General features: G+C 41.3%; 1 protein-coding gene across 5 annotated transcripts in view; it reads left to right on the top strand.

Moving 5' to 3' along the window:
• Positions 1 to 16,758, top strand: part of IPCEF1 (interaction protein for cytohesin exchange factors 1) — an 88,174-nt gene extending 71,416 nt beyond the window's left edge. For all 5 annotated transcript variants that reach the window (XM_069787056.1, XM_069787055.1, XM_069787058.1 and 2 more), the window contains 2 exons: positions 7,592 to 7,782; positions 11,269 to 16,758. In XM_069787056.1, coding sequence (XP_069643157.1) covers positions 7,592 to 7,782; positions 11,269 to 11,469 — 392 coding nt within the window. In that variant the 3' untranslated portion in view covers positions 11,470 to 16,758. The remainder of the gene's footprint in view (positions 1 to 7,591; positions 7,783 to 11,268) is intronic.
• Positions 16,759 to 25,746: the final 8,988 nt, after the last annotated feature.

Genomic DNA, 25,746 nt, shown 5'->3' with positions numbered 1-25,746 from the left:
TCATATATGGCATGGTGTCTTATAGATCCTGTTGAGCAAGATTCAGTGGTTGCTCTTCAGAAATCCAAACTTTTGCTTAGAATATGTTACTCTGGTATTGTCAGCAATCCTGCAATAATGCATAGGTTAATGCTTTCCATCATAACTGTAAGGGTGACAAGTACTTTTATGGATGGTCATAGAATTAGCATGACACATTCATAATCCTTTAATTCAATAGGCCTAATAATACTAGCCAATAAAAATGGGATTAAAATGTAAATCGAGGTACATTTTGGTATATTCCTGCTATTTGCAAGGCAGTTTAATTTTCCCAAAAATATTCCTGGGGAAATGAATTTTTCTGTTGCTCACTGCTTAGCTGATGGCCAACCCTGATTGCAGAACACTTCCATCCTAACCACACCGATGATCTCTGATGGAACTCCAGAAATAGATCATTTCAATGAAACAGTCACTATGGCAACTGTATAACCTCACTAGTTACTGTCTGCATCATAATCTGTTGTTGAGCAAGTAAGATGTACACCATACACACATTTTTCTTTCCTTTATCAGTCTGCATATTATGGGGAGGGGTTGGAGAGTGTTGGCATGTGGGGCCTTCCCCCACAATGGCCACTGAAAAAATAAATGAAATAATTTGCAAGGAGATTAGTTAAGCTACTTCAATTTGAGAATGAGGTAGAAAAAAAGGATTAACGTAAAATAGCAATTCAGTTCCAAATGGAAGTTATCAAAAAGGATGCAATTCTGATTCTGTGGCTTATCCCCCAAGAATTTCCCCCTTCAACTAGTTGATAAGGATGTGCACAAACACTGTGAGATGAATTCAAATTGTAGGGTAAAAGCTAGCTGCAAACCCTCATGATTTACAATAATGAGTGAGAACACCCTTGTTATCTGATGCGAAACGAGAATGCATACCTCAATACAATCCATATTATTTGCTTTACAATGCTTCTGAATAGTGCATTTCTGACAGCTCGTCGTGTTTCAGAGTGATGATACTGCGTCCAGGAGGAGATAGGTCCATCTTGCATTGGCATCTGTCCTGGAAGTCCATGTCCCATGTGCGTAAAAACCAGCCCTGCTGTTATCAGACCAACTGTGTAGTCTTTGAACCCACTCCCCCCAGAGCCTTCATGTGTGTCCATGCTCTCTTCTTCTCCTTGTGAGGATAGAAAAAAACCTGTCTCACACTCTGCTTGATGGCACATTCTGCTTTGTAAAACTCTGAGTAATTTTTGGTTGTAGCTGATAGCAGCCTCGAGCTGAGGTGAAAGTTTTGAAGAACTGAAGAGTACTTTTCTTGGCAAAAGTCAGAAATAGAGGCCAATGTGAGAAAAGTTGGTACCTAGAAGGAAGAAATAGTAGCTGTGACTTTGTGGGAGGAACTTATCATGAAAATACAAAATAGTGAAGAAACCTCAGTGATGAGCTAAACAATGAAAGAATAGTTTTTCAGAGATAAATGGACGAATCTCTGCAAGAGAAACTACAGATTCAACTAAATGATCATGGATTATTCTTTCAGTGAAAATTTATGTAATTAAACCTGCTAAGCAACTGTAAGTGTCTGGTGCAAGGAGGTCTACCATATGGTATTTTTAATGACCTTTCCAGTCACTCTTAGTGGTGTTATGACCATTCTCAGCCTTAATTCTCAGCGCTGATTACTGGGAAGAGGTTACATACCAGAAAGTAATACAAAGGTACAAAAAGGAAGAGTTTAACAGTTTTCTCTTTGAAAGGAGATCAGCATTATGTTTCCATTTACTTTGGGGGAATATTCAATACTTCTATGTTGCAGTTTACTACATGCACAGTGACAAAGGATTCAAAGCTGCCTGTGACACAAAGAAACTGAAAGGTAAACAAGAAAGGGTTGATAATACAAACAACAATCTGACTACGTGCTCTGTATCCAGAAGCTGGCCTTGCCCTGTCCGGGATGGCTAGGCACGCTCTGCAGCCAAACTCCATCCTTTGTATTTCTTCTGGCAACCACTGGAACAAAAAGTATCTGACTATGACACACCACCATCATCATCAAAAACTATGATAATAAAAGGAAGCCACAGAAACGGAGAGGTTACTATGAAAGAACAGGAATGTGTTTTTGTATTTATTTCGGGATCTTCTACTATAGCAATAACATCCTTCTTCCTTATATTTTTCTGAGGGTTTTATGATCATGTGAAGTTAATGTGTCTTGGCAAGGAATTCTTATGGTACCACTTTGGGTTTATTTACTTTACCTTAGCTCACAGTAGCCAGTAGAAGATCTGGTGTATGCTGATATTTTGAAAAACCTGGAAAGATTTTCAAATACCACTTGAATTTTATCAGGGTTGGTTTTGTGGGAAGGAGCTGGTTAAGTAGGAGCTGGACGCATTCGATTCCTTCTTTTCTCAGAACTGACATCCTCTTCCCCTCTGGAGTCTGCCTGTGCCAGTAATAGTCAGAACAGATCCTCTGGTGTGCTCTGGCCCCTTTGTTCCTTCTGCAAAAGTTACAGAAAATAGCTAGATCGTGGCTGAGACTAGCCAAGAAGTATGCCTATGGTGAGAACAACTGTGTAAAGAAACAACTGTTTGAATTATTGTTTTGTTTCTCATCAAAAAGGCTTTAGAAACCACAGAAAACTAGGGTGTTAAGATTTTCCGCACTCTCTGAAAAAAAGATACTTATTTGTATTGTTTCCAGTTCAGTCACAGTTTGTTAAAATGCCATCTCTTACTGCTGAGTCCACTATAACGTTAGAGTCAAGAGCATCTAATTGCTGGTGATAATGTAGTTTTCCTGTTATTTTCTCCCACTCTCTCCTACCTTTAGTTCTGCATTTGCCAGTGAAGAGTTTGCCTAAGCTATGCCCTCCTAATTCAAATATTTCCTGTATTTTCTGTTCTGTAGTTATGTGGAAAATTGAATTTTCCCAAGGTGTCATCATATTCCCATTGAAAAGTCTACTACCTCTATGGAGAATGGATGGGGGGTGGGGTGGGTAGGTAGGTAAGGACAAAAGCGGTTTATGATTTTTTTCCTGTGTTCTCCCCAGCCTGGCTGTATATGTTGTCCCATTGGTATCAATAGTTTTGGCAGAATCAGAGGTGCTGGCACAGCTACAAGAAGCTCGTAAGAGTAGGAAAGGCAGGAGGAAGATGCAGATTTTTTTTTTCCTGAGATTAATACACAGCTGGAGACCTGTGAGATCTCAGAGAATAGGAGAACAAGTATTTATAGTTCAGCTTAGATTTAGTGAGATATGTTCTGTTGGAGGTGGTTTTCAATGCAAAATGCTCTTTCTGCCAAACATTGCCGATTTCTATATCTTTACCTCAGGGAAACAATCAGCTTGATTTTTCACAGCTGCTTTTTGAAAAGTTCTGGATAATTTCACTTTTGCAGGCGTAAGGAGCATTAAAGTTGAGATTTGAGGCAAGCTCCTGTATTGCTGCTCCAAGGTGGGGGGTCTTAATACCTTAATGTCTCCCACCTGTGGCAAGTTGGCCAACAGGAAGGTGGAAGCTGAAAATTGAAGAGGTGAAGAGCTGGCGCGTTGAACCTCTGGCAGCTTGCTCTGGTCTGTGATATCTCCTGTTTCGAGGGAAATTCCAGATAAGTGGCATCAAGCCACAAAATTGTGTTTTACTTCTCATGAAACAGAATTTATCAGAAGCTCTGACTTGCCTGAAATATTACTTTATTTTCCTCACCCCGATTTAGAAGGTCTCTTTCTCTTGAATGTTAAAATATCTCAGGGCAGAAGTTCCCTTTTTCTCAGGTCACCACTGGCTCTCTTCCACTTTCCCCACTGCAGAGTCTGACAAAGTTAAAAGAGCTATGTAATACTACAGAATTTTTCCAGGAGTGCTATGAAGCTTTAGCAGCTGTGAGGCTTGTGAGTGAAGGGCATGGTGCAGGATCCCAGGAAGACTGATTCTTCCAGTGGCATGACTCAACAGAAGGGCTTATCGTTTATGCTGCCAAGGGAAGGGAAAAGTGCACAATGCACATGTTCTGCTGTGTGTATGTACGCGCTCATAAATGCACACAATATGTAATATCCTTGAACTGTTGCTGTTTGTTCCTTACTACTAATCCCTCAGTAGGTCCTGAGAGAAAAATGAGTGTATTTTATCTTTAAAATAGGATGAGATAAAGAAGTGCTGTAGTAGCACTTCAGTTTGCATGCCTGAGACAGAAAGTGCTTAGCTTCAAGAGTACTGGTGGAAGAGATAACTGACAATATTATATTTTGAAGTGATTTGGAATGTGCCTGATGTTAGCTGTGTGACCCAGCTGGAAAGACTCACTCCAGAGCAGTGCTAGTGGGGCCCAACCTGTCCATGTTATTAAGAATTTTTGCCAGCGGAATATATCCGTCATTATAAACCTTCAGAGGTTAACAAAGCTCGGAGTAGGGGTGGTATATTTATCTTTAGGAGGCTGACACAGACAATCTGTTCATTTTTACACCGGGGCCTCCGCTTGTGTACTATGTGGTTTTGCATAAATTTTTACTTTGTGATGGAAAGCAAATATTTCGTAACAATTCAGTAGTATAGTCTAGACAGCTGAGGTTTCATAGGAGGAATCCAAATCGCTGAAGCTTAAGAATACAGAACTGGTGAATGCCTGTGCTTCTGTTAGAGACTTGCTCATCTGCAGGTCAGTGCTCTGACTCCAGGTGCAAGGGAATTAAGGAATACCAAGTTCTGGGAAAATGCACTGTGAATGTTTGAATCTGGAGAAAAAGTCCAGTCTGTGGTTAAGCCTTGAGTCACTTTGCTTTATCTCTATTATTCAACCTTTATTTTCTCTCAGGTGTTTTGTGGGGGAAACGTAGTGCTTTCTTTGTTTACTTTTGTGGCATTAAGAGGTTTGTGAAATACTGTAATGCACCATTGTGTGAGTGAGGAGAAATATATTTTCTTATCACAAATCATTTTATTGGGCTTGTTAATTTATTGCTAGACATAATACCTCTCCTCTTCCTCCATTACCTCTACCCCTTTCAGATTTACAGCATCAATCTAGTGTGTTCAGTGGCAGCTTCAAACCTGCACGCAAAATATGGGCTTTTGCTTTCTGAGCTTGGCTCAGGGGAACTCAGGACATTGAAGGTGAAAGTCCAGATAGGTATCAGACAGTCTGGCCTCAATTTATAGAGGTTTATTGGCAGGCATACTCTTTGTCAATAGCAACAGTATCTGCTTCTATACAAAAGCACAATATTAAGATACTGTTTTGTTATTTTTTAACTGTTGTGGGAGAAGTCCACTGATCATCAATGTAAACAAAGATGGAGGCAAAAGTACTGTATAACTCATACCTGGCTCTACACAGCCTCTAGTTTTCACTCACCCTTGTTTTCCAACTGTTCCCTGAAATCCCGTTTAGCTGCTTTGCTGTCACACCCTTTATCCACTCGACCTGAAGAATCTGGCACATTCCCTTCCCCCTGGAATTACCTGACCCTGATCAATCTTTTGGGCATGGGAGTGGTGGAAGAATAAGAAATGAGAGAGGAGTTTATGGCTGCAGTCTTGAAAGAATGCAGGAGCTGAGTGCACGCTGCTGGTCAAGTGCATCTTCTGGGAGCCTTTTGCTGGGCTTTTCTGACTTTGCTTCCATCGTTTTCTGTGCTGAGCATTAGTGTCCTTACCTTCACCCACAAGTGCACAGAAGCATGGAAGAAGAGTGTTCAGTGAAGGTGTTTTCTCATGCTAGCTGCTTTTTAACCCTTTTAGGACACTGAGGAGCATCATGAGTTAGCATCAAAAAATATCTGGAGCAGGGACCTCATGTTGCCCATGGCTCGACTATTTTTTAAAGTTGCTGGACAGGATCAATGCAATTTTTTTTGCTTCTTATATACTCTTTCCTGGATATCTGATAAAGGTCAATTTATCTCTCAAAGTGATACTGTGTACAGTCCTGATGGGTGATGACTACAGTAGAGCTGAGCCAGTTCTGTGCAGGAGCTGGCTAATGAAACAAACAGCTGCTTCATCCCAAGAAAGTAGGCAGGAAACTAGTTATAATAACGAGCCTCATGGCATACTACTGCCGTGTATTTTGCCTTACACTTGCATTTTTTTCCTATTTCCTGCAGCTTGGTAAATATACAACAGTTGTGCTTTTCCTCCCCCAACACTGTACCAATGTTGGAAGCTATATTTAGTTCTTGTCAAGTTACAACAGGGTTTTTATAATCACAAAGTAGTGGAAAAAAAGGCCAGCAACACAGTGAAGGCAAATATTTGTAGCATATCACAAACCTTTGTTGTAACCTAAATATTTAGAAAGAACAAGGGTGTAGGAGGATGCTGTAGTTTTTAAAACATGGAAAAGATAAGGAGCAGCCTCCTAAATGTGCTGACATGTTGGAGAAGTCGTTTTGCTGCGGCATGAGTGAGCAAAAGGGCTTATTCCTTTTGTTCAGAAAATGTTTGCTGACTGAAGATGATTTAGAAAAGTCAATGTTTAACTTTTCATTCGAAGAAAAAAGTGTCCAGCCAGTTTGACCGGCACATGGAGGACTGCAGTCAAGAGAAACCGCCACCACTGTCCCCAGTGAAATAAAAACGAATGTTATCCCAGTGGATCTTGAGGGACTTATTAGCACCTTGAAAACACCAATAACTTTAGATTTTCCTTTAGCAGCCACTGAAGTAGAAAAGCTTGCAGTGTGGACTGAGGGACAAGCAGCGAGTTGTGCAGTCTGTTGCTGAAAATGGCCTTCTGCCAAAACGCCCCTATATATGCCTGGTACATTTTTAGTTTCTGACTGCGCATTTTTAAGTTGTTTTATTCTGAAAAATGCCTTTGCTTCAATTTTTGTCTTATTTTATGCTATTTCATTCTCAGCTGTTTACTAGCTTTTCCTTTCTGTCTTGGAAAATGGTGCTGCAGCTTGGGAGCCATCAGAATAATTAAGGTGGAGATAATCAAGGCTTTGTTGAGAGGCATCACAAGTAAATTCTGTGCTGCAATCTATGAAACTTAGGGGTTAGGCATCAGGTGCCCGAAAGGCTCCTGCTTTAATCTGTTTTCTGGGGATCTTCTCTTGGGGCCCCTGAAATGTTCCTATGTTTCATTTTATTGGTCAATTTTTTTAAACTCTGGTTTCAATAATTACCAAAACCTGGCAATGAATCAGTATGCCAAATAGAATTTGACCTGTGAGTTGCCAGGTAGAAATGTAATTCACTCTATGCAGCATGTAAGGAAGGGTGTATGGGTGTAGATGTTATCAAAGTTGTTTTCATTCAAATGTAGCATTACTGATGCTTTCAAAGGCTGTGATATATTCAGAGCATTAAAGCAGCACTCAATCAGTGGAAATACATGTTCGTATCTGTTTGGATCACGACCTGATTCTTAAAAACATTTGAGTTTGGTAGTATGTCTTTCTCATATGTGTTATTACCCTATAAATTACCCTAAAAATTGCCCTTGATTTTGACGCTAATACCATTACTTTTTAACTCGGCTAAGAGCCTTTCTGATAGCTGAACTTAACATTTCTGCTATCTGCTTCCACATTCACATTCTCATACCCAATTTATTCTTTTCTTTGCAGAACAGGAAAAATGTGATGATGATGAGATGGAGCGACTTTACAAGTCATTAGAACAAGCAAGCCTGTCTCCCATTGGTGATCGTCGGCTGTCAACAAAGAAGGAGCTTAGGAAGTCATTTATCAAACGCAGCAAAAACCCCTCCATTAATGAGAAACTCCACAAAATTCGAATGCTGAACAGCACATTAAAGGTGAGGTTGCAGAGCTAGCCAAGGAAAAGCCCGAGAGAAAGAAACAGTTTGGCTGAAAAAAGAAGGAAGCCTAGACTTCAGCCAAACTCTAATTACATATTAACTTAAAGCCCCAGAGAATTTGGTTAAGTTTTTGAAATTGTTTTCTACTTCATTCTGAATACTGATCTGTGTTTTGTTGTTCAATTTGAACTGGAAGCAAAGGCAATAGTTCAGAAGGGACTCTTCTTGCAGAAGTTCCAGCCCATTTGGAAAATTTAATAAAGAAAGCTTCTCTTCGTTAGCTGGAAAACTTGCAAGCTCAGCTGAATGCACTAAACAGGGGAGCCTTAAAAAAAGGAAGAGCAGACAAAGTACATTGATGATAAAGGACATGAAAATGACCCTGAGCCAAAAAAAGTTTTCCTTATGTGATTATTGGAGAATGTGCAGGATGTGCCAAAGCTATTGTAAAGACCTCCTGTAACTAAAATATTTTTAATAACAAAAGCATCCTGCTTTTATGTTGGAAATGTACCATGAACTGGAGGGGTGGAGGGGTTCAGGGTACATTCCATGAAAGGGCCAGTAAATCTGTCTGGAATATGGGGATTTATGAGGTTGTTTACTTGCCAGCATCAAGTGTCACAGGATTTCAAAGCCTGCTTCTGAATGGTACCGAGGGAAACAGAAAGCTTAACCATACAATTTAAATTGTAAGGAGAAGAAAGAATAAGTGCAAACCTGGGGCTTCACTTGTTTCTTTTTATATGCATTAGAAGCAGGAATTGAGTATCTTGTTTCAAGTGTGTGTATTTGGCTTCAGGCACTGTAAGCTGGAGAAATGCCTGTAAAAAATCTTATCAGCACAATCATTGATTTGACTATTAGTTGCAATGGGAGGCTTGACTTTGGCACCCTGGCCTGTGTTAAAATTCCTGAAGGTACAGTTGAAAAGGCAAGTGGGAATATAGGCATTCTGACTGGCTCCATACGAGACCTGGTGAAGTATCTCCTCAGTATCAGAGTCTTCAGTGACATGGTACTGACTATAGCAGTATTCACCTGCATCAGCAATAAAGTAAGCCCATCATATAACAGAAAGTTCGTTTAAAAAGTATGTCTATTTTATGGCACAGGAAGCTAAATATAGAAACATACTGCAAAGTTTTCCCTGATAGAAGCCTCCCTAGTAAATCTAAGAACCAGTTAGGACAAAATGGAGTTCTATCTTGTGGGACAATCAATTTCATTAGCATGGAGCTGAATGGGAGCCTTACTACCAGACATGAGCAAGGAGGACAGCTTTGCATTGATTTAGCACGAGAGTATTGTATAAGTTGTGACGAGCAGTGTTTAAAATCTTAGGCTTGTCTAACACTTGTATTTAATATGGAAAAATCATTTTTGGAGTGTTCATAATGTATAAAATGTGTTGATCTTTTTTTGCTTTCTTCAAGCTAAGAAATTGGAGTATTGACAAGACAAATATAGCACAGACATTTTCTCACAGACACAAACAGAGTTCTATACACAGCAGTGTTTAAGTTAGCCTGTCTGAAAGGCAAATGCCTGCAGTGGGAAAGTGGCATATTCTTTGCATCAGTGGGATTATGTGCCTTTAAAGTCAATTTTCTTAACGTATAACATGAGAAGTGAGGTAATTGGAAATGATCTATTGGAAATTTAAAAATCAGGAGAGTTTTGCATCTGATCCATATTTACTCTGCTTTAATTAAAACCCTATTAGGTTGAGAAGTGATTTATGCAAGATTCAGTGCAATTTTAATTTTGAACTTTTGACTCTACACCTTTAACAACAGATTAATGTTGCTGCCACAATATATCATTAACAAAACATGCTTTGGATAGCTTGGAAGAGAGGGAAGCTGTGTGCAAACGCATCACAGGCTTAATGAATGCAGGAAATAGATTTAGTGGTACAGGAAAAATTCCATGGCATGGCTTTTTGCCACCAAATTTATCTGCTGGAAATACTCTTCTCTCCCTTCTATCTCCCTATCTCCTCTTCTTCTCTCAGGCTAACTGCGCGCACCTCTGCATCAATGCCAGAAGCCTTCTTACAAGGGCTGGCACTAGGTCTTGAGGGCAGGACTTGTGTAAACCAACACCTGAACAAGCTTTTGTGTTTAAAAAGCGGCACAGGCATCACAGGAATTAGAGTAGGTGACAGTTCATTAGAGTAGTAGTGGGATATGGACATCCCAGCAGCTGATTGCTACTATCAGGAAGTGTCATGAGCGTGCGGGAGTATTTTCAAGTATTTCAAGGCAGCCACTGGCACAGAGTGTCCTTGGGCTTGATGAAACTGGTGGCAGTAGGAGAGGATAGTTAAAACTATTCCACTGTTTTCACACACAGACTGAGGGGGGATGGACCCAGGTAAAAGCAGTAAAGGTTTGTTAGTGCCTCCATTAAGAAATTGTAGCTGCTAACTAGGGCTTCTCTATCTTGTGGTCCACTGCACAGATAGGCAATAAGGGCTGGAAAAGCAAAATGGTTTGTTGTGTCAGAAAATGTGAGGGCATCAATGAGTATAAATACCTAAAGGGAGGGTGTAAAGAAGACCGAGCCATGCTCTTTTCAGTGGTGCCTGGTGTCAGGACCAGAGGCAATGGGCACAAACTGAAACACAGGAGGTTCCCTCTGAACTTCAGGAAACCCTTTTTTACTCTTAGGGTGACCAAGCACTGGCACGAGTTGCCCAGAGAGGCTGTGGAGTGTCCATCCTTGGAGGTATTCAAAACCCATCTGGACATGGTCCTAGGCAGCCTGCTCTAGGTGGCTCTGCTTGTGAAAGGGGATTGGACTGGATGATGTCCAGAGGTCCCTTCCAACCTCAACCATAATGTGATTCTGTGACATAAAGGGTCTCAGTGTCCCTATATCAGTGACTGTTCACATCTTACCATTGAACCAGGTTGCCTGCAATATAAGATCTGAGCTGCTTTTGTCTAAAAGTAGAGATCAGATTTAGTAGTAGTAGCTAGTAGCTGGCGGTAGATGTATTAGCAGCCACGTGTGCTCTAGCAAGTCTACTGCTAGTGCACAGATTATATCCAAAATTATTTTCTGTCTAGCTCCCAGAGAAGAGACATTTATAACGTGAGCACAGAATAAGTATTTTTTGATGAAAGTTGGAACTGGTGTGAATTACAGAGATAAATGCTGTTGTGTCTAGTTTAATGCAAGTACTAACTTGTTGTGAGACAGCATAACAATGTCTAATTTTCGCACGAATCTTCTCTCATGAAGTTTTGCTATGAATCCTATAAAATAAAAAATCTACATGAAATCATAATTTTGCCTTCAACTGGGATGAATTTCTGCTGTGGACTTAATTTTGATGATCTACATTCTAAAAATGGGAACAAGTTGGCAGGAGGATGGATAATTCGCCATCTCCTTGTGACATAGAGAGTGTTTTTGTTACGGACAATGAGCTTGACAGTTTCTATGGGAAATAACCACTTGTTCTCTTCCTAGTGTAAGGAACATGACCTGGCCACAATTAACCAGTTGCTAGATGACCCAAAGTTGACGGCAATGAAGTACAGAGAATGGAGGAACACAAACATCATGCTGGTTCAAGATATTTATCAGCAGCAGGAGGTCCAGGACATGTCCACAGAGAATAGTGAGGAGCAAGAGATGACTCCACAGCCTATTGCTGAAAGTGCTATCTGAGGCCATGGTTCAATGGTTCATAGAAAGATTTTTCTCCATGGGTCTTCACGTACAGGCACTTTAAACTGCTGCATTTTGAGGTTTGTTTTTTCCAAGTGTTCTGCGAAAGGAAAACAACCCCTTCTCCAAAGCTTTAATTCCTCTTGCAAAACTCATGTCAAAAAGGCAAACCCCTCAAATTAAAAAAGCATGCCTGAACCTGGGCTGCATACCTAAGAAGAGTATTTTGTGAAGCAGCAAAGAAATGTTTTTCCATCTTTGGAGAAGTAAATTAAACATGTCCAACTCCTGGAAGTCACAGAACTGTATATGTACTGTATAAATGTGGGATCTTTGGGGTTGTTTTAACCATGTAACTTACTGTTAAAGGAAGCTAAAACAATGCCAACAGGATGTAGTCTACTCTCTACCTTTTTACCCTGTAAGGTAACCTAATGTATGCATTTTCATCTCTACCTTCATTCACTTTCATCACTCTACCAGTTTAGACTGAGTCAACTAGAATAGTAATTATGCATGCGTTTATACTACAGACAGCTGTCAGGCACCCTGTTTGTGCTCTGCCTGACGTTTTATGAGTTTCAAATTTATTTATGGGCCAGACCAAGGTACTGTCTTTCTACATGAAGAAGAGAAGGTCTCAGTGTTTGCTAACACGTAATTTACTCTTCTGTGAGGCAGCTAATGCTTCAACAAGTTTCAACTTTTCTTACGGACTTGGCAGAATTCCTTGGAAGATTATTTTCTTCTTTCTTATTCTTGACAATTGTAAATATATAAGGTACAAGTTCATCCCAGATTCCTATGTAGGAAGATGATCAAGTTCACAAGGCAGAAGCTAAATAATGAAATTCCTGATGTGGACCTGAAAGTGTAAAACATAGCTGCAAATATTTTTGTAAATATATGTCATTTTATGGCTTATATGAATGTGACTATGTACTGTGTATATGTTTTATTTATATATTTATATATGCTGAATTTCCTAATGTAGACAGGCACACATGGTCCGGACCCACCTAGATGAGAGTGCTTACAGGTTGACTTGAAATGCCTCTTTGTTATTTGTTCCATTATGAATCACAGTGGCTCTACAACAGAGACTATCCTGGGACATCTGCTATAACTTTTTATTCTGTCTTTCTAGCTTTCAGTTTTAGATGAAGAAAATCTGTACAACTTAGGGCAGGAAAATAAGTTTTCTGGGAAGTTTCAGGATTTCCCTTTGGGCAAACAAAAATAATTATGTTAAGAGTTTTTGCTGCAGGATCATGACTTTTTGGCTTCATTGTGCTCAGTACAAGGTTTGGAGTTTTTGCCTTCCCATCTTCTGCATGTGTACAAATACGAGGCACTTTGCAGAGTGCTGAATTTTGAAAAGCAAGAACTAGCCCATTGTTCTCAAATTAATGCCACTACAGGAACTGTGGCAATCTGCACTTCTGTTGGCTATTGTGTAAAGATATTCTTTGTCATTATTTTTCAACACAGTTTTATCTTTTAAAGCAAATTACACTATACAGATGCAGCCATATTCACCTGTCTTTATACATTATATGTTTTATCATAGCTTGACTGAGAGAACAAAAGTTAATAGTGTTAGTAGGAACACGTGAAATCTTTTCCACCTATGTAGTGATAAGTCTGACTGTTGATTTTGCATTTTTAACACTCGGCAGCTTTCCTTTTAAAATAGAGACATGAAATTATGTCCCAATGTATCCAAAAATGGCAGTTAAGGCTGCGTTGAGTGTGAGAACTGAGGAGCAGACGGTAAGCCATAAAACAGGAAAATCATCATATGAGCAGTACTAATTCTAAGTAGAAGTTGCTAGAAATTAAGAAAGATCAATAGCTGGTGCAACTTGGTTTAGAGTAATTGTGTCTTAAAAATTGAGCCCATTTAAAGTCTTTTTTGGTTTTTTTTTTTTAACTTTTCACCATTCCCAGAAGACCCTCGAACAATGAACATCTGTGAGTGTCTGGCTCCTAACTGAAATTCTTCAAAGCAGATGGGTACATGGGAGAGGGATAGGCCCTGAATTTGACATGATGTCAATTAACCGCTGAGAGCACACTGAAAATTAGGAGTGTCGGGATTAATTTGCTTGGTCCATCTCAATTTTAACTACCTGGCACTAAATAATTGATAAAAAATGGAGGTCAAATTGCATGCACATTTTCTCTCGCAAGTAAGAGTTTCTCATGAAACACAGCATGTAAACACCATTTTTCTTCAAAAGCATCTTCACTTGGATCTTAAAAACAAGCATATGCTAAAGTGGCCTGTTGAACTGGGCCAGATGAGTCAGTGCCTTGCAGTTCTGAGCAAAGTCCTAGTCAACTCCGTTTGCTGAAGTAGATTTGCACTACACAAAGGAAAGCACTATGTGGCCTGCACATGCTGTGTTGGCTCTTTTCACACTGTGCTTGTATAAGCATATACAAAACAGGTTCCCCAAATATAGAGAAAGAGAACTGTCCTTGGACTGCCTAAACTCTACTATTGGTTTTGACAGATTAGGTAGCCTAACATAGCTTTTAAACTACTCTTTCAGATGGTCAGTAGATACTTATTGTTGAACTATTGAGGTTTTGGAAACCTGCTGAGGATGGGCTGTATCACCCTCTTAGAAAAGAACATAAAATTCTTGAATGGGGTTATTTTAATGCAATTATTATTTTAACAAATTTCTGTGCGTTCAAGAAAACAAATGTATGGGTTTTATGCAAGTGCAGTGCTGGGAGTCTATCTCCATTCTCTTCAGCTCCTATCTAGACCCGAAACAAATGGAAAGTATGGGAAATGTGAAGTGAAAAATTGGAGTAAACTAGGTTTCATTTTCCAGCATTGCTAATTAATGTGACAGTTTTCACCTGGTGCTGGGTTCATCACAAGGGGCTGTGCAGCAATGTGGAAGCCACAGTCGGAGGAAGAAGTGTGCACAAGCTGACAGCTACAACTAGTGGGATGCAGTGGGGAGCCACCTCGGCAGGAGAAACCTGGACAACTCTCTGCTCAGTGATACTTGGGGTAAATGGTATCTGTTGGTCGGAATTTGGAAGGCCTGCACTATTGACTCATAGCATAGGGAAACTGCGCATCCCTGGTGAATCTCCAAAAGTCTTTAACCATCTGCCTCATGGGACTTGTTTTATGTACTTTTTCAGGAAAAACTGTGTGTGCATGGACAATTATTCCTTCATCAGTAAGCCTTTTGGTATTGGTGCAGTAAGTCCAGTTATGCAGATTTTGGAGTAACTAATGACAATATCTAATTTCAGCTGTTTCTGTAGTCTGTCTCTGGTGGCTTTTCTGGAAACCAAATCTCTCTGCTTTGGTGGTATAGATGTCACAAGCTGCTAGAATGAGGTGGGATCACATTTCCTTTCCTAAGATGAGAGAGGTTTTATGTGGAGACTGTGAATTGTTTCTGCATCTAGTTCTGATGATTTACTCAAAACTGGGTTTCACCTGCAACAGGATTAAACGGGAATAAATAAAGTGCTACACCCCCCCCCCCCCCCCAATACTTTTCTTTTTGGAGGAAACCTTCACATTGAGAGAAAAGGCTCCTTTGGGACAGCCAAGGAGGAAGGGGAAGAAAAGAGGTGGTATTTGATTTAAAACTATGTAGAATTTCAGAATTTAAAATTACTTCTAACTAGGAAAAATTATGGCCATGCTGCATCTGTTGTGTGAGCCTGTAAGCTTACGTGTCTATTACAGATTTAATATAAAAACTTGTATTTTTTAACTCTTAAAGTAGCAAGGGAGTCCATATAAGCATACTTCTGTATGAGGAACTTCATATACTGTGGTTGAAGTTTGGGGTTTGGACTTTTTTGTTTTGCTTTTTTGGTGGTGCAGAAGTGACCAATTGCAATGTGGGCCTGGGCTTACTTCATTTATATGAGATGTGTCTTTCTGTTAACAGGAAGCCAAAGTGGTTTTCTTGTAGTAGTAGAGCCAGAGTCATATTTCCTGTTTTATGTGGGGCATTTTGAAGCAGCAGACATTTAAAACGTCAGTCAGCATTTCCTTGATGGCTTGAAGATTTATCCCATTTTGGTCTGCTGCCACATTCTTGCATTTTTGAGAACTGGCTTTATTATTAACTAAAACAAAAATCAAGGTGAAAAAAGGAAAAGGAGAAACAGAACAGAAAAGCTCTGAGCTAAGATCAGGCTGAAATTCTTGTCTCTGTGCATAAGGGTAATGAGAGCTAAGCTTGCCAAAAGCTAGGCATTTCAACACTGAAAAAAGATTGTCAGGTGTTGAGGAGACTACTACATTCCTTGAAACTTGCTATGGGAGAAGTTCCAATACCTGTCTGCTCTGGAATAATGAATATTTTTCTGATTTATTTCCTCCTGGTAAAAATCCAAAGGGAGTGGTTTATAAGCTGGCAGAAAGTTAGAAATGAAATATGCGTGTAATTCATTGATAGCTCATCAGCCTTGATGTATTACCTTGAAATGATTGACTTTAGATGACTCGGCCTTTAACACAGAAAATCCATTTCTTTGGGAAACCATTGTAGCTACCACAGTGTCTGAGGCTTTTGTACCCCAATCTGACCCACATGAGGTCCATTTTGAGGATGTAAGTGTATGGCATTTCTACAGGGCGAATAGTTTACATCATCATACCATAGCATAGGAACCATGTGAATTCTAACACTCCTCGTGTCCTAGATGCCTTAGGACCTACCCAAATTATTCTGATTCTTGAAGATGCTTATGGCAGTTTTACCTTCTCCCACCTAAAAATGAAGAAAAGAGGATATGAAAACATGTCTCCCACTCTCATGAGAAGAGAAACTAGCACTAGTCAAGCAAAAATTCAGGTAAGTCTACAAACGTTTAGCAAAATAACTCACCTGGTGAAATGCCATATGTGCATACTAATAGCAGAGCTCTTGTGCAAAGCTTTCAGTGCTGAGGACTGGCCAAAAGGAGGAATGGGGGTGTCTGTTCCATTACCCTCTGTGTAGACAGGGAAAGCCATGCATAAAGAAATATTTGCAAGGATATCTGTTAGGCAGGGGCAGGGCCTGCAGCACCATGGAGGTATATGGAATTCCAGTTTGGTGTTTTATCTGTTAAGTCTATTTTTTTTTTTTCCCCCACTGGTTTCAAACTCAAAGCACAATGTTTGCACTCAGCACTGCCTTTTTACTGCTTGTTGCCCACACATGTGACTTGATTTTAATGGAATGATGCACACATCTTGCAGAATGAGAGCCTTATGTTTGCACTTGTCAATTAAACACTGAAATGAGAGAATATTTTGCTCAGCCTTTTTTTTTACTTTTCAGTGTGGATTTTTCAGTTTACTGCTATATAATAAAATAAGGGTTTGCTGGTTCTTTAAACAAGCAGTTTCCCCTTGGGACTAATATTACTGTTAAGTTGAATAATCTGGAACCAGGAAGAGTCAATGACTGGTTTGACTGAGGAATGCCTTCCACTAGTTGGCAATGTAATTTTTGAAACTGCTGTTAAATTAGCTAATTCTCTTTAATTGGTTGCTGTAGCCACCCTTAAGGAAGAATGGTCTCTTCTGACAGGCGTGGGACATTGCTGGATCTTTTTTTTTTTAGCTTACAGAGCAGCCTGTTTCAATTAAAAGAGGATTGGGATCTTTGTCAAAAGAGTTTCAGTTTAGCTGGACAGGCCAGCCAGATAGCAGCACAGCGAAGGTGTGTTTCCTAAGAAATAAGCTTGTCAAAGGGCTCGGCTGCCCTGATGGAAAAATGTCCCTGTTCCCCTCTGTTCCCCCAACCTCCTATATGCTCCCACCGTTTGCTTCAGGCTAATCTGCTCATCATTTGGCACCTCTGTCTGCTCAACCAAGTCAGGCAGCAAGGAACAGACACAGCAAGCTGGATAGTTGTCTACTGTGATGGTGAATAAAATTGGCTTACGAAGAGGTTCAGTGCCTGGCAGAGCCCTCACAAGGGAGGCAGTGGGATCGTGTAGGCTGAAGCAGAAGGAAGAAGAGCTGTGTAAGCAGGAGGGAAGAGGGGGTCCTCTTCCTTTTAGGAGCAGAGCATTAGCTTGACTCAGCTGCCCGCAAAGCTACAGCTTCACTTTCACCAAGTGATGATTTCTGTTTTTTCCCCCTGCAACACATGATTGTAAAGACAACCTGAGGAAACAGTTTTCATGTGGGTTTTACTGTAATCTCAGCCTGTGCTCTTGCTTTCCATGCCTCATGCATGGCCAAATGTTTTGTTTCTGGGCCTGAAAGCTAAACTCTACAAAAAACCAATTGTATGTTTCCTTAGGATTCTTCCTGACACGTTTGCCGCAGGGATGCTGGTGCAGGTATGAGAGAGGCAGTGGCTGGAGCTGGAGCACCATACATGCACCCGTTTAACGCTAGCTATGAAACCGTACCTTGCTGGCTTGGACTGCCTCTTGTTTTCCTCTGGCTTTTGATTTACACTCTCCTGTGGTAGTACAAAATATAACCTGTTCTGGAGTTTTATAAGGATAGAAATGAGTTGAGGATTATGATTTGGACATTTGTCTTTTGTCTGCTTAAAAAAAAACACTGGGCTTTACTGGGCTTCCAGACAGCCCCTGTGAATTTGGGCTTGTCAGTATGTTCAACTGGCAACAGAGGGCAAAGGTGCCATTTCTGGCATCTAACCCTATTTCATCACCTCACATTTTGGAAAGGCTCAGGCATCATTCTTCTGACATGGGCTGTTTCTTCTTGCTGGGAGAAGGTACCTACTGTTGGGAGGAAAGCTCCTGTACTCTCTCCCTGTGCTCAAGAAATGACCTACTTGTCACTAGGGGATGTTTAAAATTGTCTGACAGAAGCTTTGGTACATGGATACTCTACGTGGTGACAAACTGCCCTGTTATTTTGATGGGGAAATGTATATCTTTCCTCTTTCCACTTCTGGGCAGAGCAGTGTCGGTCTCAGGCAGACACAGAAGTTCTCCTTGTATTGCCGGTGGGAAAACACAGCTTCTTGCAAACGGGTCTCAGCAAGTTTTCTGATGGAGAAAACTGATCCCTTAGCACAGCCTGCTGGCTGTTGGCAAGATAGCAAGTGAAGGAGAAAATTGGAGGTTTCTGTGTCAGAGGGGAAGTAATAGCGTTAGTGCTGTCTCAGTCTACATCTGCGCAAGTTTTACAGTGAGGTGACAGCATCTGCTGCAGGTGGAAAAATGGAGACGCTGTCTGGTACACTGGTCCTCTCCAGACCTGAAACAGAAGCAGCAAACTGAAACCATATACAGTCTGAGGATAAAGATTTCTGTGAGGAAAAGCAAGATAATGCCTGAGGGGCCAAGGCAGGCGCTAGGAAAGGAGAGGTAGTAAATCTGGGGGGGGGAAGGGATAATTATTGCCTGCGGGAAAATGAGAGGCATGAGATCAGTGGAAACCCACACCCTGCCATGCAACTGATGTCTCAGAGGTGATGATTTTTGGTATCCAGTTATTCAACATCCATGAATCTCAGCCAGTGACTTGTTAAAGCTGTTTTGCAGACCACCCTAAGAGATGAGGGTTGAGAGGTGGGAGGTTGTTTTGTGAAAAATTCTCTCATGCTGGTGGTAAGGACCGTGGCATGTTTCTGTCCCTCATGAAATGTCTGTGCAAGTCTGGTAAAACCCAAAAGCCACTGTCATGGTGTGGCACAGGAAACCAGCTGAAAATTCAGAGGCATCTCCAGTGTCCTCATCCTTTGCAACAGCAGCCATTTCCTGGTAATGTATGGGCCTATCTGTGCCCTCGTGGTCCTGTTGTTGAAGTAGAAGGTGAGTTTCTAAAGTGTGTTTTCTTCAATCTTATTTTTATTACAGACAGTAAATTCAGTTCACCTTGGCTAGCACTTAAGTTCATAAATTACAGCAACGATGAAGATGACCCAGGTGGTGGTGACCTTTCCTGTGTAATTTGAAAATTTCACTCTACAAATTCCAAGAGGAGCTCCAAATAAGATTTCACACTGCTGTAAAACACACACATCACCTTTGCAGCTTCATGTGATATTTCATCATGAGCATCATTTGTTTTCTGTGAAATAATTTATTCTGCTCATCTTGCTGATGACAAGTTGAGGCAATTTGGGTGGCTGCATCTTATGTGCTGTTTCTGGACTATGTTTTCTAACACAAAAAAAAGGATGAATTATGGTGCTGATATTGGTTGGAAGAAGCAACCTTCCAAGAAGGCAAGAGTCTCAGGACTGAGGCAGCAAACAAAGCTCAGCACTTTGGAGACAGTGGCACAAACGATGTATATGTCTTGAAAAGGGGATGTGGGAACTTCATTCATTAAACAAAGGAAGGAAACCAGTCCCATGAGGAATCAGAGGAATGATGAAGGCAGAGTTTGTGTGACAGCACCGTTCATACAAAAATCCGAGTGCCAAGTGACCCCTGGGAACAAAGCCCAGGTGCAGGAAGGTGTTGGCTGGTTTGGGAGCACGGCTGCTCCGAGTGATCGCAGGGCAACCTGGTCAGGCAGGCCCGGGTGCTGGGCCAGAGGAACGAGAGACAACGTGGCCAGGCCTTTACTCCTGACGTTGGCACCCATGCTAGCTGTTCTGTGACATAATGCTGATTTGTGGATCTGGACCCAGCTTAGATCACCCGGTCTAGTTCTGCATTTTTATTTCTGCCTGAGAAGATCTGCGGTAGGGTGCAGGATGGCAGTGGCTGAAGTGCCTGGTTTGTTGGCCTCTTCCTGTGAAAGCCCTCGGACTGCAGTTGTGTTTAAGGCTGGCCAGGGTTTCTTGTTCATATTTCAGTGTTGGTCCAATTGCTCTTGCTGATAAAGATTAGACCAAAGTTAAGATTAGTGTTTGTTTCAGAGAAAGTGTGCGTTAATATCGGGTGTAGGAGAGGTGACAGAGGTAAGTGAACACCGACCACATCATGCACCTATTTTTGCTTTGCTTCTAGCTGTGGCCCTGGTGTGTGCTGAGGGGATGCTCATGATTGAATTTAGGCTTAAACTGTGTCAGGGTTCAGAAGTAATTTAGGTACAGGTAATACGAGGTACAGAAGTAATTTAGGATCTCTATTACTAGGTCCTTCATGAACAAATGGGATCGATTTAAGACAGGAGATCCAGGGGTAGACAGAAGCTTGTCTCTAGAGTTGCATTCAGTTTGGCATAGTGAGATCTGAAGGCACAGATTATTTTCCAGGTAGAAGAAAAAGCTCAGAGGATATTTTAGAGTTAGCAAAGGCTGTTGCTTTTCTTTTAATTTTGATTTGGGGTTGGGTGGCATTCTCAGATTAGGGTGACAACTAACATTTGGCCTAGGGTTAGGCCATTAGTCTCTGCCCACCCTAGACCTGTTCTACCTGTGCCCTAATTGTCAGTTTTGTCTGTAATATCCTTCAAGTAACTTGGTGTCTCCTTCTAGACCCAGCACTACTGCACACTCATCAGTCCTCGATTACAAGAGTGTTATCCCTAGGTAGACAGAGACTGAATACTGCTTCAAAGGCCATAAACATTCCCCTAAACTTTTATCTCGATTCTAGAGGGCAGTTTTGTGCCTCGGCAAAGATGGAGGCAGAGGGCAGAAATCCTGGATCAGCTCTGACAGAGGAAGTCACAGTTTGACTGTGTAAGAAAAAAGGTTGCGTAATTATTCTTTTTAATGTAGATGGGGACTGGCAAAAAGAATGCAGATACCGGCTCAAGTGAAACCAAACTTGTACAGCCTTGGAGAGTGGTGTCTGGCTTGTGTGTCTTCAGGTGACCTCAGCTACTTCCTGCTAAATAAAGGGACTTTGACTGCTTTCTGAGGACAAAGCTTCACCTGTAGATGTGGATGTACTGAGAACTGCTATATTTGATACATTCACATTGTCAGAATGAATTTTAGAGTTTCTGGTGGATCTTTTCTTAAATGCACAGAGCTAAAAGCTGGGACTGGGTTGGGTCTGGTGCAGGCAGAGAGACAGAGAAGCCCAGGAGATGCTCAAGCACATGGAGCCGTTGGGAGGTAGTTCATAGGTGGGACTACCATGAAAGGGCTACCCTTGGACTTCCACCTTCCTGTTAGGAATGGTCCTGTAGAAAAATTTGGCTGTGGAAAATAAGCAAAAAAAATGTATATATTTGGATAATTTAGAACCACAAAAGGAAACAACAGTGCAGCCCTTTTGCTATTTATGTTCCATAGCCATTCCATGCTCTGAGTTTGGCCCTCCTGCCCTGCTCTCTAAGTGATGCTGGGTGTTTCTTTGGGCAGCAAAGGTAACACTGCATGAAAAGAAGTGATGTATGACATGGCAGCGGGTGGTCAGGCAAGTTAGAATTAGCAGTGTAACATAATGTGTTGATTTCACCCCAGACAAATGAGTCTGGTAAACTCTGAGTAATAATAAATTTTCTGTTTGTAATTTTGTTGTGCAGAGGAAATGCATATGGATGGAAAAGATAATTTAAGGTGTGCAATGTTGGATGTAGATTTGAAGGACCAAAGTTCAATCTCCAGTCACAAATAACACATGTGATTTTGATTAAATCACTCCTACCCAGTCACTCGGTCCCCTGGTTGTAACTTGGTGGTAAGTGTCTACTGCAGAGGGCTGTAAATCCAGCAGTGCTACTCCACTGATTAAATAGAGGATGACATGGACTTGTCAATACAGGCTGTGCCAATTAACAATAACATGATAAATCTTTCAGACCTTGAGGACTGATGATTCATATGTGGGTTGCTGCTGGCAATATAGAAACATAGATTCGTAGAATAGTTTGGGTTGGAAGGGGTGTTTAAAGGTCATCTAGTCCAACCTCCCTGCAATGAGCAGGGACATCTTCAACTAGATCAGGTTGCTCAGAGCCCCGTCCAGCCTGACCTTGAACGTTTCCAGGGATGGGACATCTACCACCTTTCTGGGCAATCTGTCCACTGTTTCACCACCCTCATTGTAAAAAATTTCTTCTTTATATCTAGTCTAAATCTAGCCTCTTTTAGTTTAAAACCATTAGCCCTTGTCCTGTTGCAACAGGCCCTGCTAAAAAGTTTGTCTGCATCTTTCTTATAGACCCCTTTTAAGTACTGAACAGCTGCAATAAGCTCTCCTTGGAGCCTTCTCTTCTCCAGACTGAACAATCCCAGCTCTCCCAGCCTTTCTTCATAGGAGAGGTGTTCCATCCCTCTGATCATTTTTGTGGCACTCCTCTGGACCTGCTTCAACAGGTCCATGTCCTTCTTAAGTTGGGGGCCCCAGAGCTGGATGCAGTACTCCAGGTGGGGTCTCACCAGAGTGGAGTAGAGGTGGAGAATCACCTCCCTCAACCTGCTGGCCACACTTCTTTTGATGCAGCCCAGGATATGGCTGGCTTTCCGGGCTGTGAGTGCATATTGCTGGCTCATGTCCAGCTTTTCATCCACCAGTACTCCAAGTCCTTCTTGGTAGGGCTGCTCTCAATCGCTTCACCCCTTGGCCTGTATTGATACCTGGGGTTGCCCCAACCCATGTGCAGAATCTTGCACTTGGCCTTGTTGAACATCATGAGGTTTACATGGGCCCACTTCTTGAGCTTGTCCAGGTCCCTCTGGATGGTATCCCATCTGTCAGGCACGTCAACTGCACCACTCAGCTTGGTGTCATCTGCAAACTTGCTGAGAGTGCACTCAATCCCACTATGTCATTGGTGAAGTTTTTAAACAGTACTGGTCCCAACATGGACCCCTGAGGGACACCACTTGTCACCGATCTCCCTCTGGACATTGAGCCATTGACCACTACCCTCCGGATGCAACCATCTGACCAATTCCTCATCCACTGAACAGTCCACCCATCAAATCCATATCTCTTCAATTTAGAGAGAAGGATGTTGTGGGGAACTGTGTCAAAGACCCTACAGAAGTTCAGATAGACAACATCCATAGCTCTTCCCGTGTCCACTGATGTAGTCACTCCATCGGAGAAGGCCACTAGGTTGGTCAGGCAGGACTTGCCCTTGGTGAAGCCATGCTGGCTCTCTCGAATCACCTCCCTGTCCTCCCTGTGTCTTAGCATAGCTTACAGGAGGATCTGTTCCACAGTCTTCCCAGGCACAGAGGTGAGGCTGACAGGTCGGTAGTTCCCAGGGTCCTGCTTTCTACCCTTTTTAAAAATGGGTGCAATGTTTCCCTTTTTTCCAGTCACCAGGGACTTCACCTGACTGCCATGACTTTTCAAATACCATGGAGAGTGGCTTGGCAACTACATCAGCCAATTCCCTATATACTTTCAGGAGGCTCTGCGTAAGGGAAGAGGAAAGGTGAAGAGATTTCCTGCTTAAGTGTCCCCTCTGACAAGAGGTGATGCCTCCTGGAGTTGACATTGTCCACTGCAGAGTTAGACCCCATGAGCACAATTCTTGTGTGACTGTCTCCCCTGAAGCCAGAATATGTCTGTGTGCAATTGCAGATGCCTTTGCAGAAAAATTCCACACCTGAGCTGGCTTGTGCCAGTTCACTCAGCTAATGAAGGGAGGGGTGGGCTCAGCTGGCACCCTGTGGAGTGGGGCTCAACTGCTCAGCTCCCCATCTTTTTGGCTTTATTTTTATTAAAGTCAAAGCAGCATAAGGAGGCTTACCTGTGCTACAGGCTTCTGACTCTCATTTTGAATAATGGGAGATTACTTTAGAAATCCACATCAGGCCCTTCCCCTCTCCAAATTAACAGAAAGAAATAGGGCACTGATGGCAGATTATGTCATGAGCTAAGCAGTCTTGAATAATTCTTGCCAATTAACACAAACTTTTCATAAGGCTGCAGGTACTGAGGAAAAACTCTGGAAATCAACTAAAATGTGCTAGCTGCAGTGGATAAAATACTACTTTGGTGGCCTCAGGTGGGCCCCTGCCCCAGCGTGGGTTGCCTGCATCCACAGTCCTTTGGGGGTGTCCTTGTCCTTCTTGCTACTTATTATTCACTAGTTTTTTTGACAAAAAAAGGTTTCAATATAGGGTCAGTGTTTTGGCAAATTAACACCAAAAAAGATTAGCTATGATTTTCCACAGACCATTCAATAATTTTTGCAGTGACTTACTTCTGAGTTATTTAATTTTCTCAGAACTATGTTTTTTAAGATTATGCTGAGTTCTCTTGGAAGCCTTTTCCTACAAACAAACTGAAAGGCATCCTTTAAATTTTTGCCTTGTATCAAACTTCTATCTGCATCATACAGGATCAAATTCATTACTCTTGTGGCAGGACCATAACTGATTTGAAAATACATCATATAAGGATTGTCACTATTGAAGTCGCCAAACCAACCGTTAAGATCAACACTTTACTTTCCACTGGTATCCAGTTTCTAATTTGACCATCTGATGTTTCTCTTGAACTTTTTAAAATTTTCTCCTGATTAGTGCTTCTATTTATTACACTTTAGCAAATAAAATGAAGACAAATTTACTTGTACTTTCATTTATTTTGTCTGAACTGTTACCAGGCACAGGATCGTATTTTTATCCCCCCCCCCCCCCCCCCGATTTCTAACAACTAGTGTTTTCTTCTGAATTTCTGGAAACAGCAATATATTTGTGAATAAGGTGCAATTTAGTTCAGGATAATCCAAATTCTCTCTTATTGCTTAACAAGTCTGTGAATGTACATATTCAATCTCTTTTATTGAATGTTTGCTTAGTTTAATCAATAGTGCAGAGATGATACAGGCTGTTCAAATTGAATTACTTCTTGTATTCATTGGAATATTTCCTTGTATCTGATGTTCCAGAGAATCAGAAGACAAACAGAGAATGGGAGGGCTCAAAGCGTGCACCGTTCACATGTAAGTAAGTGATGCATCACTTGGGTATTTCTGCACATCCATTTACTGTCACAGCCTCTTTCTGTAAACATCTATTTTATTTTTTTCTTGTAATGCTGTTAGTATGCAGCATCAGAAGAAAGCATTCTTCCCAGTTCCCTGCATGTTAACTCAGAGGGATAAATACACCCTGATGGATCTAAATGTGTTAGGGGTCTTATGATGAGGGCAGTCAAACCCTCTTGCTCTGGAAGATTTACAAATCAAGATTGCTTCTGTGTATCAAAATGCAATTAGATAAGAGCAGAGAATGGTGGCATCATAACACTGACTAACACAAAGGATATTATAAAATGTTTAAGAGATTTTTTTTTTTCAAGAGAGGATCAGACCAAATCTAAGCATCAGCTTATGATGGATCAGAATTTTATGCATTGACATTAATTCTTGGTAATGAAGAAGATGAGTATCACCAATAGATGAGCTCTGAACAGGAGGCCTCCCATTGATGT

This window comes from Haliaeetus albicilla, chromosome 7 (genome assembly GCF_947461875.1).
Source record: "Haliaeetus albicilla chromosome 7, bHalAlb1.1, whole genome shotgun sequence".
Lineage (NCBI taxonomy): Eukaryota > Metazoa > Chordata > Aves > Accipitriformes > Accipitridae > Haliaeetus > Haliaeetus albicilla.
Note: the sequence above shows the minus strand (reverse complement) of the source record. Positions and strands in the feature narration are given on the sequence as shown.